We start from the raw sequence: 12,397 nt of genomic DNA on the forward strand, positions 1-12,397 counted from the left end.
TATCAGACAGAAAACCTGCTGCCCCCTGGCTTCTATGATACAGTTGTATGCAAAATATGCAAATGACACGGCATTAGTGGTCAAATAATGATTCCTTAAAGTGTTTTAAAAGAGAGAGAGAGCCCTAAAATTGAATTCAGTGGGGCACATATAGTCAATGGTAACTGATCACATTTTACAGATGAGGGGGACAGAAATAAGTTTGAAAAATTCTTTGCAAAACTATTGTTTTTGCCACTGTCACTTTATACTGTGTATCTCCATAAGAAAAGAGATTTAATGAGAACTCAGTTTTATTGACATTCCATCAGTTTATCCTTCGCATAGCACTATAAGTCCCTGAATGAGTCATTAGCTGGCAAAGGGATGGGCGATATGGCAAAAGTAGGATATCATGATACTTCAATACATTTTCACGATACACAATATACATCACAATATTTAGTTTTTCTGAGATTTGATAAGTTGAAATAGACAAAATAGAAGATTTAGTGTCACATATAATAATAATAATAATAATAATAATAATAATAATAATAATTATAGTCACAAGGGGCGATTTGCGGGGTCCAAGCTGTCTTTGCAAGTTCGCTTAACATAGCCATAATAATAATAATAATAATAATAATAATAATAATAATAATAATAATAATAAATATAGCCACAAGCGGTGATTTGCGGGGTCTTAGCAAGTTGGCTCGACATAGCTATAATAATAATGATAATAATAATAATAATAATAATAATAATAATAAACGTATAACCACAATGATTTTTTCCAATGTTTTACAAACTTCACTGCACCAAATCTAATTAAACAGGTCTAATTATATTCACTTTGTAATTAAACATGTACTTACTCAGTGTTAAGTACTGACAATATCCATGATACGCTCAGGAAAGCGTACTGTGACATAACTTATCACAGTGACCATAACATATCATCATATTGCCCATCCTTACTGGCTCATCTCACACGCTGTTTAGAAGTCCTTGCAGGTGAAAAGACGCAACCTCGTCTCATTGTTAGTAACATGGCTCTTACCTTCTCCGTGTCTGTGCACACCTGGATGGCATTGGGGATGAGACGTGCTGTCTTCTCTTTAGTCATGGAGCAGATGTCCTTCAGACGCACTGTCAGCTACACGCACAGAAACACCAGACCCTTACGCTCAGATATTACACGCCACATTATAAACTCATTATGCAACCAAAATTAATGCTTAAAAAAATCTAAAATGAAAAACTCACCAGCGTCTCCCAGCGGAAGATGTTGCTATAGAAACAGATCCAGTTCTCAGAGAGGTAGAGTCGACCCTGCAGGAGGATGTCCCTCTGCAGAGCGCAGGAGTAGTCTACAAAGGTCAAATATCAATACTCATCATCAGTGTTGCAAGCATTAAAGTAGAACTGTATGAGGTAACTGACCTCTGATTATATAGTAATGATTCAGTTAGCACTACTGAGATTGAGGTAACTGGTCCACATGTACAGTTGGAAAATATATTCTAAAAATATCTGATACATATTTTGTAAATATCCTGATAATTTTACTGTTCATATTAAAGAAAAAGATTCGCTAATTTAATTTAATAATTTTCATAAGACACAAAAACCCAAACAAATAAAACAAAGAGAACAGCAGAGAACAGGGCATGATTTGAATTAATGTTTTGTCTTTTTAAATTTGTCTTTTTAAATCTTTCCTTCTTTTAATCTTTCTATCTTTTAATGTCTTATATTACTTTTTGTTTGACGTTTGTTTGATTTTTTTTTACTTTTGTTGATATGTAGTGGAGCTTATGTGTTTTCCTTAAATTTGTTTGGGTCCCAGGGTACCTATCTACTCTATCTATCTATTATTATCCTAATTATAATCATTCTGCGTTTCCTGCAGGTCTTGTTATTGTTTTTGTTTATTTATTTATTTATTTATTTATTTTTGTTAATTGGCTCCTGTAAAAATCTGCATTTAATCATTTGCCCACACGGCATCCTAAAGAGTTTTCTTTAGCATCGACTGAATGTAAAACATTTTTGGCTTAAATATACAATATGGCCAAATGTATGTGGACACCTGGCCATCACACCTAAGCTTCCTAGAGATCTTATTCCCAAGCCAAGGGCATTCATTTGGAGTACCCCCCACCCCTTTGTAGCGATAACAGCCTCCACTCTTCTGGGAAAAGCTTCCACAATGGAGGCCATTGGAGTTCCTCCACACTAAACTCATCAAACTATGTCTTTATGGAGCTCACTTTGTGCACAGGGGCTCGTGTCCCATGCTGGGACAGGAAAGGCTCTTCCCCAAACTGCTGCCACAAAATTGGAAGCATATAATTGTCTAAATGTCTTTGTATGCTGTATCAACATCACCCTTCACTGGAACTTAGGAGCTGAAACCCTGATGAACAGCCCCAGCTTATTATCCCTCCTCCACCGAACTTTACTGTTGGCATTCCAGTAGGCAGAGTTCTACTGGCATCAGACTACCAGATAGTGAAGCTTGATTCATCACTACAGAGAACATCCACTGCTCCAGAGTCCAGTGGTGGTGTGATACACACCGATCTCACACAACATTATGACCACCTCCATGTTTCTACGCTCATTGTCCATTTTATCAGCTCCACTGACCATATAGGAGCACTTTGTAGTTCTACAGTTACAGACTGTAGTCCATCTGTTCTCTGCATACTTTGTTAGCCCCCTTTTACCCTGAACAGGGTCAGGGCCCCCATGGAGGTGGTCATAATGTTATGCCTGATCTGTGTATCACTCCAGCTGACGCTTATAGTCTTGGGCTTAAATTAGTGTGGCTGAAGTCAGTAATTAGGAGGGGTGACCATATAATTTTGGCCATTTACTGTATCCTCTTTAAGGTGTTATGGTTGTCCTCTTACCCACAATGAGCCGCTCCGTGTCGGGCAGCTGCTTGAAGAGCTTTCTGAAGTCTTCATTTCTCTGCTTATAGGTGGGGCTGAGAACCTGTTTGAGACATGAACCAACACAAAAACCTCATTCTGGTTCTCACGCTCACTGGTGGAACAGATGCAACAGGCCTGATGTTTCGAATGCAGAGCAGCCATGCAGTCTGAGTCACTTTCATTCGTTCATGCTCCAAATTCACCATTCACCCATACATCTGCACTAGTCTACCACCTTTTTCTTTCATGGAAGGCTGAATGAATGAATGAACACAGAGCAGCAGTTTGCAAACACCAGCAGTACCACACTACTGAATAACTTATAAAACATAACAGTATTTTTAGCTTATTAATGCATTTCTAATACATTTTAAGGTTTCAGTGTCACGAGCACAGCAGAAAATGTGTGAAGACGCCATTCGGCGACAGCAAATCCGTAAAAGATCATCAATAAAAACCACCCTTTGGAAATGCCATTGTGATTAGTAACAGCGCCAGCCCCTGTGGGCACATCCCTGGGTGGAGCATTTGAACAGTGAACCCTGGCGCTATCTCATCTGCCTGGTTCTTCAGTAACTCCTCTCATACAGGGAATCAATGTGCAGATGAGTCACCGTCATCTAAACAGTGAAAAACGGATAAATTGATTGATAAGTAACTAAACGTGACGCAGATGGAAGCTGATATGTTTATAATGAGGGGAATCCTTCCTGGTCCAAAGGTGAGGGAGGTACAGAAAGGAACAGTTCGCAGTCAAATCAAATGCACACAGTTTTCCCCAATTTTCCATGATTTATCCTTAAAGCGCACACTGGCCACACGGCATCGTACGTCACACTAATGCTCAGTGGAAATAATGCAGTTTAGCTGATTCGTTCTAGTGACCGGATCACCCTTCAGGTGCTGAGAGCTTTTACAGTACACTCTCAGAAATAAAGGTACTAAACTGTGACTGGGGCAGTAACCATCTTGTCACTGGGGTGGGACCCTCAAGGGTACATCTCAGTACCTTTATTCAGGGAACATAACTGGACCATAATCCACTGAAATGATATGTTCTAAGCTGTACTGACTCCACACACCCCGTCTCGTCTCCAGGCTTTTATTTTACTGTTCTGTTTTAAAACATCATTCGGTTATGAAAAGGTACAAATACGAACTTTTCACCTGGAAAAACTTATTTAAGGAGCACAATCAGACCTTAAAACCACTGTAGTACCTTTGAGGGAACATGATGAATGAAAAATGTACCTGAACAGAACCTTCATTTCTAACAGTGTACTGGGAAAATCTGCTTTTAGCTACAGAGCACCAGCTGGAATACAACACTGGTTTCAACATTTGGTGTAAACGTTTTAGTCTCTAACCAAATCCAAATGTTTTGATTTTAGTTAACTTTTAATATGATAATATGACTTTTACTATGATTTTGTTTTATTAATGTGAATTATTTTATTAGCAGCTTTTACTTTGTACTTACTGCTGAGTTATTCCTTTACATTCCCAATTGTTTTATTTATTTTATCAACTCATTTTTTAATATTTGATCTGTGCCTTCTGCCCAATGACTGCTGGGATAGACTCCAGCTCCCCCCCGCGACCCAGAAGGATAAGCGGCTTAGAAGGTGTGTATTTGATCTGTCATTTACTATTTTTATTTTCAATTTTAACAGTTTTATCTTTGTTTCTTTTGTACTATTAAATTTACTATTATTATTATTTTTTTTTAGCAATCCCTGATTTCTGTATAGCTCCATTTGACTGTAAATGAAGGTTACCCTCAAAGTACTCTGCAACTATTTTATCATATCCAAGCCTGTTTTTTTTACAAAAAAACAGCATATTGTCACTGTCCATTGCATCCTACAAGAAGATTTGACCAGCCTGAGTGTTTCAAATACAAGCAAATGCGAGACAATAATCAGATGTAGCCAACTGAATTTCACTATACTGTATAATCAACATAATAAACACTGTTTTCTCTTTGCACTCATCTATCCATGATGGACAAACTCCATACAATCAGAAAGAGAAGCATTTTAAATTGACTTGCACTGCAAATATAAACATATATATGGATATATATATATATATATATATATATATATATATATACACACATATATATGGACTGAATTGGTTCAAAGTCAGAATACAAAGCCAACTTTGCGTGATCTTTTACCTTAATTTAATGAATATTTTAATCAGATTATTAAACATTTCCATTTGTAATCATAGCAAAAAGATTCTTTTGCTAGTGACCGTTTTAGTTCACGTTGAGCAGAATTTAAAATCACTAGCCAGGACTTGACTAGCAAACACAGCTTTGTACATAACAGAAAAAACACATAAATCTTATTATTGTTATTAAAGCACAATGAAGTTTAATTCATTGCAGAATTAATTGTTTCAGGAGACAATTTCCTAATGGTCCACACTGATTTTCAGACACATTTTCTTTATAACTGCTCACCATGTGGCCATGAGGGACAGGGATGAAGCCGCATTTCCTGCTCTGAAATGCTGGGGTGTGGCTAAAATAATAATACAGACTAAAACTAACGACATGAAAATAAAGAGTTTTTAAATGTAAAGAAGAAACTCTCGATAACTCAGAAAATTGTATATTAAAAGAAATCAAAAAGATCTTAAAATAAAAACAAATCAAAACAAAACAAAACAAAATGTAAGTATTATTATGGTTGGGGTTTGGGACAGACCTCCCAATAAAAAGTACATAAATAAGTACTATAAATGAATAAATAAATGTATTTAATACTGTAAATAAAGTACTATAAATGATGATTCTGTATATATTTAGCTTATTACTATCTTAATTAATGCCTTGGGTTTACATAGATAATAACATCATGCTTGTAAAAATCAAAGGTCTGCATACTTTATTTTTATTTATTTATTTATTTGTTTATTTATTTATTTATTTATTTATTTTTTAACTAAACTAGTAAAATGCAACAATGCTCCGTATAGCTAGCTATGTTGGATACACCAGTCATGCATTTTGCCAGGCTGGTCACTGAGCTTGACCTAAATATTTGGGTATTTACAGTATTTACAGGGTATATTTGGTATCTACAGTAATGAAGTTTTGCAGTTTCAAACAAACAAACAAAAAAAATAGATCACTAGTGGCCCCAGTACCCCCCGAGCCCCCCAGGCTGAAAACCACTGATCTTGCTCATCTACAGGCAGTTCATGACTCCATGTTAAACGATTAAATTTCTCCACTGAAACTTTGCTAAGACACTGCTGTTGATGTCGATGTAGCACTTTGATGTTGTGTCATTTTATTAGGCAACTCATTTTTTCATTTAAGAATTGAACTGGTCATTTAAATGTCAGACTGGTCTGTTAAAGTGCAAATAAGCAATTTTTGGCTAATGAGAATTACTGAAAAAAACGGTCGGCAAAAGAAACTGACCGTTGGCTGTAAAACAATTGGAAATTGCCATAAAATTTTATGATATGTAAACCTCTACAGTTTCATAGCAGCTTATACACCGATCAGCCATAACATTATGACCACCAGCACAACACACACTAACACACCACCACCACGTCAGTGTTACTGCAGTGCTGAGAATGATCCACCACCCAAATAGTACCTGCTCTGTGAGGGTCCATGGGGGTCCTGACCACTGAAGAACAGGGTAAAAGGGGGCTAACAAAGTACACAGAGAAACAGATGGACTACAGTCTGTAACTGTAGAACTACAAAGTGCACCTATATAGTAAGTGGAGCTGATAAAATGGACAATGAGCGTAGAAACAAGGAGGTGGTCATAATGTTATGCCTGATCGGTGTATATACCAGTAAACACTGGGAACAACTGCAAGCCTACAATGTCTCCTGTCCCAAACCGCATTAAGTTGTTTATGTGATTTCTGACACTGTATGACATACTGTTACCTATAGAACTGGATGAGTACACTGCATGTCTAAAAACAGTAGTAATAACCAGCTTGAAATGTCGACTCTGTACATTTGTCCATTTTTATAGATATTAAACCACATAAGTGAGACTTATTTGAGATTCCACTACACGTTAGAGACTTTAGCCTCATAGCTCTACTGCCAAACTAACCAAACACACTTCAGACACCAAACAGTTCTTGGCTGATTGGTTACCTTTGTAAGTGGATATTTCATATATATTTTATTCATAATTTCATATGGTATACTTTAACCACTTCCTACCTCACCACCAAGAGCAACAACTCCCAATGAGTACTGAACCAACAACTTCAATACCATCACCCAAACCCACCAACGTACACTGCAAAATGACATCTTGGCCAAGTGAAAACATCTTAAATGTAGTCAACATATCTAATACAGCTTATTTCTCAATGGTTATATTTGTTTTACATAAGCTCATCTAGAGAAACTGTCTTATTCTACTGTAGGTCTGAACAATTTGTGGAAAATATCCAGTTGCAATTTTGATTGCAATTGCGTTTAAAATGCGTTTATTTTCTATAAATTGAGCTCCAGGCCTTTTGTTGCCAGGAAGACCAGCACATCCACCATCTCTATTCTACTCTATGTTCTATTGGTAGATCATTTTGCTTCTTTCAAGAATATGCCAACAGAACGGGACAATTTCTGTAGATGAAATATCCCAAAAGAAGTAGAAATGGTTAAAAATAAGTGAAATAACCTCCTAATATTCGTACAATCATCTCAAAATGAGAAATACTGGACTAGATTTAAGATCATTTCTACCACTTGCCCTGCATAAAGACCCCCCACCCAAATTAGTGACTCCTCAGCACCACACCATCAACCAAAACCCCCAACCTTTGCAACTGCAAGACCTCCACCCATAAATTTGACGACTCACGGCAGGTAACTCCTCATCCTCCTCCTCTTCCTCCTCCGTCCAACTCTCAGAAGAGCTTGAGGACCAAGGGTCTCCCCAGGCTGAGCCCTGAAGCAACCACCCGGCCAGGGCTTCCTTCACCTCCAGCAGGGCCTCCCAGTCCCTTTGGGCACCCTCCGTCACAGACTCCATTACCCACAATCACCGGTTCACCGGCAGCGCCAAGTATGGATTCAGTTTCCCGAACCTATGAACTAATATTAAAGTCCAAAATCTTCCAAATGCTCCTCAATGCACGCCGTTTTCTAGCTTATACTGAAGACTCTCTATTCCAACATTAGCAGATTTAAAATGCTGAATCTTCTGACCTCAGTCCAAGTCTGGTCCAAGTTCTCAAAGTCCTCACGCTTTTGTGCAACAAAGACGCCAGTGGATTATACCGAAAACTGTCCATGCAAACATAAGACGCTGATTTACAACGTTCAGGAATCTTCAGACTGGTCCAGAAAGCTAATTCATCCCAAGAACCATGCAGAAGTTCCTCGGTCAGCACTCTTCACCTGGTTTCATTTGGCAGATCCTCAACTGGGAGAAGCCACTATATATGAGCGCGGTATCCTGCGCTGACTAGCGCCACATGATTGCAGTGTTTGTCACACGCGCACGCACAGCGGCCAATGCCCTATAGTAACCCCAGCCCAAACAGATGCGTTATTATGCTGGAGTCTGTTCCGGTTTGTTTTGCTCCTCGTTGGCCGAGTGTGTGCCCTGCAGCACCAAGACTCGATCCTTTACGCTCCAGCCTCTCCCATGACCATCTATCTTTTTCTACTGACCCTCCGTCTCTCTGTCTTCCTCTCTACCCACCTGTAGTTCTGCTTTGTTCTGCCTCTCGTTCTCTTCTGCTTCTCTCGTTATCTGGACACAGACGTCAAATTACAAAAATAGCAACCAGAAGCAAAGTCCAGTTCGGTTAGAAGTCAAACAAGGTCATTAATTTCTCCCCCCAGAGACGTTCTGGTCTTCTACACACCATGCCTTGTGCGTTCAAGCTCCCAGTGGTTTGTTGACCAGTGCAGGTTCTTAGGACAGTCTTAGGACACTTCCTTTGTGCCTGATCCCACGTCCATCCATTCCAAGCTCCTTTAAAATGTCTCCAGAATACGCTTTCATCAACACTGGCTAAAGATAACTGACCTCAATGTGAGCCAAACAACCTCTTCTCCTCAAAGCAAGGACAGTGGACACCAGGGGGTTCAAGGGGTCAATTTAAACCTCGATCTGTTTATCGCTCTCTCTAAGGAGTGGCCCAGGATGTATTAATATCGTCACCAAATTATCTGCAGTGGTTCTATTGTCTTTAAATTCTTGTTGTCAATGTTCCAGGTGGTCAAATTCTCACTAAACAGCCAATGACATTGGACAACACTCAGATGGAACTTCCACCGTGAGTAGGATGGAGCCAAGGCTCAGCAAAGTGATAAGAAGAGACCGAGACCTCTTACATAAATATCATTAAGGGAATTCCACAGTTCAAAGTTTCTGTGTAATTAAATGGTGAAGATGTAAACAGAATCATTCGCAGTGGTTTTGTGTGAAACGCTCCAATCTAGAGAAACTTACTGAGTCAGAATTGTTCACAGTGGTGGTGATAGGAACCAGACGTCTGAAGAGTTTAATGCCTCTAAAACTCCCTTATAGAAAGTTATTGCATGAAATCTTATGTCTGACAGTGTTTTATGATAGTTTTAAGAAGGTTTTGGCATAAAATGCATTTTTAAAACCCATTCATGCAGGAGAGGTACATGCAGGGTGTTGTGAGGCCAACTAGTACTAAAGAAAAAACGTACTACTATTTTATATGACGGCGTTTTAGGGCCACTGTTAAAAAATAAAAATAATAAAATAAAATCGTAATATTTTGAGAAAAAAGTTTGTATTTCGAGAATAAAGTCATAGAATTATGACATTACAATAAGACGTTACCAGGAATAGTCATAATAATATATAACCAAAGGCTTTGCAGAGGGAAGGCAGCCCCTCCTCATGTTAAATGAGGGGCGGTGAGTTGGTGGAGTTATACTTTCATATCGATTCACCCATAAAGAAACACTCAGTCTCCCTGTCTCTCCTGCACAGCAGCACCAGCCTGTTATTAGGATAAGAAACAGCAGAAAACTGTATTTAGAAGACAGAACCAGGCTATCGGTGGCTGCATCTCCATGTCATTCGGAGAGGTCATGTAGTTCCACAGGAGACAGAATAGTAGTCAGAATGATCGATCCTGAAGGAGTGAGTGGAACTCCAGTGCACTCAACGTCTTTGTTGTCACCACTACAGCAACCGAGGCCCCAGCGCTTCATGGCAGCCCCCCTACAACTAGCCCACTTTATCCTCCAAATATTGCTATCCAAAGTTTATTTTTGTAAATTCACGACTTTATTATTGAAAATATTATAACTTGATTCTCGAAATATTACGAGTTTATTCTTGAGGTTTATGATTTTTCTTTTTTTAACAGTGGCCCTAAAACGTCGGCAAAATTTTACCGTTATCAACAATACAAATAAAATGTGTGGGGCTCACTGGTTGTTTTGGATAGTAAATCATCGCTATTGTGACAAAACCTCTCCAAAATGGCAAATTTCAAAATGAAAAAACTGTCTAAACTGAACAGAAGTTAACGGATCATGAATTCCACGCTGGTCTAAGCTGGCTTATGCCAATCTGGTGCTGGTTTAGATGGTCACCCATCATGGTCATGCTGGTTGATCAGCACACCAGCATCTAAAACACAACATTTAGTCCTAGATGGAATGATGTATCTCCAAGATTGTAACTTTACAGGAAAAAGGCAAAACCATTCTGTACTTTTAATGTAAGTCAGTGTAACAAGACTTTTTTTCAAGCAATATTGGACCATTTTTATTGGTCCATTCATTGTGAAATTCACACACTTTATATAACGGGCAAATCATAATAAATAAATAAAATGGAGATATGCTTTTGTTCTGACAGTGACAACAAGCTGGTTTTGGTGATGGTCAGCATAATAACATCTATTGCTGCTGATCAGCAGACCAGCATCCAAACCACAACAAACTGTTGCTCTCATGCAAAAACTTTGTACTTTCATTTTTGCCGTTTTTTACTTTTTTGCATAATTTGAAAATTCCAGTTATCCTTTGCATTGTGTTTAAATTTCATGATCAACGGACCATTAAAAATGGTCCAAAATTCCTTGGAAAAAGGGCGTTGCTCCACTCATCAGGACATTTAACACGTCTTAAGCACTGCTGTAAAGGCTATTTTTCGAATTCTGTAAAAAGATGTAGGTACAGGGTTTTGTTCTGATGGTGACTAAATAAAGTGTCTATAGTTACATTGCAGACATTGCAGTCCCTGGTTCCACTGCAAAGTTCCACCACTGTAAAGAAATATGAGTTTTTAAGTTGAAGCATTTCATATTCATCCACTCTGAATGACTTCGTTTACATCTCAACAATGGAATTATGCAGAACTTTTGAAAAATTGGTGGAATTCCCCTTTAAAGTGCTTGCTGAATTTCTAAGGGGGTGGTGTGTGTATGTGTGTGTGTGTGTGTGAGTGTGTGTGTGTCCTCTCAGGTGCTAATATGTAAAGTCCGTTATCCATTAACTGTAAGGACAAACAATAAGAGCTGTCGGTGGCTGGTACCAGGAGCAGCACTCCAATAAAGTCATTCACCTCACCCACACACACACACACACACACACACACACACACACACACACAGGGCCTTTCCCTGGGACTGTTTCTGTGTGGTATCATACTTGTGTGTGTCCTCAGTGACCCTCACAGAACAGAAACTTGTAAAGGTCCAGTTACATCAAAGTTCTTTCTTACAGACATCTGGATAAGCAAACTAACACAAATAAACGGTTAACACTAAATACTTAGCCAGTGATGATAATCTGACAATCCTGGCTGTTAAGAAAAAAGTCTTAGACGCTGTGTATGAATGGACAGTCACACTGCCGCGTCACCTTGGTCATGAAAAAAGGACTGTCTGGCTTGTGAGATGGACAGTATTGGAGCTCCACCAATCCACTTCAAAGCTTTATTTGTAATGGTCCTTTGTAGATGATTAATAAACAATGATAATGTAGGTGAAGCATCTAAATACACTGAAGTAAATATCCTGTAGATGTTCTGTTCATACATGACTTATATTAAGTAGATGTTTTGTTATTATGTTAATTCCATTACACAAAACCTAACCTTACCTACCTTACCCAGAAAATAAACCATCACCCTGGCACTAATCCTAATTCTGACCTTAACCTCAACCCAAATCCTAATCCTAACCCTGGCCCTAATCATAACCCTAATCTCAACCCAAAACCTAATCCTAACCCTGGCCCTAATCCTAATCCTAACCTCAACCCAAAATCTAATCCTAACCCTGGCCCTAACCCTAACCTCTACCTCAACCCAAAACCTAAACCTAACCCTAAAATCAACCTCAACCCAGAACCTAATCCTAACCCTCACTCTGGCCCTAATCCTAACCCTAACCTTAACCTCAACCCAAAACCTAATCCTAACCCTAAAATCAACCTCAACTCAGAACCTAATCCTAATCCT

The 12,397-nt window shown here is 38.6% G+C and overlaps 1 protein-coding gene across 2 annotated transcripts in view; it reads right to left on the minus strand.

Annotated features, from left to right (window-relative positions):
- The window catches only part of gramd1bb (GRAM domain containing 1Bb), a 69,065-nt gene that overhangs the window by 20,663 nt on the left and 36,005 nt on the right, over window positions 1–12,397 (minus strand). The window contains exons 1-4 of one of the 2 annotated variants that reach the window (XM_036584814.1): window positions 7,793–9,217; window positions 2,904–2,988; window positions 1,252–1,355; window positions 1,046–1,141 (exon numbers count right to left, since the gene is read on the minus strand). In XM_036584814.1, coding sequence (XP_036440707.1) covers window positions 1,046–1,141; window positions 1,252–1,355; window positions 2,904–2,988; window positions 7,793–7,963 — 456 coding nt within the window. In that variant the 5' untranslated portion in view covers window positions 7,964–9,217. Of the gene's footprint in view, window positions 1–1,045; window positions 1,142–1,251; window positions 1,356–2,903; window positions 2,989–7,792; window positions 9,218–12,397 lie in introns of those variants that run through there. The other variant, XM_036584813.1, reaches the window with a different exon arrangement.

This window comes from Colossoma macropomum, unplaced genomic scaffold (genome assembly GCF_904425465.1).
Source record: "Colossoma macropomum unplaced genomic scaffold, Colossoma_macropomum, whole genome shotgun sequence".
NCBI lineage: Eukaryota > Metazoa > Chordata > Actinopteri > Characiformes > Serrasalmidae > Colossoma > Colossoma macropomum.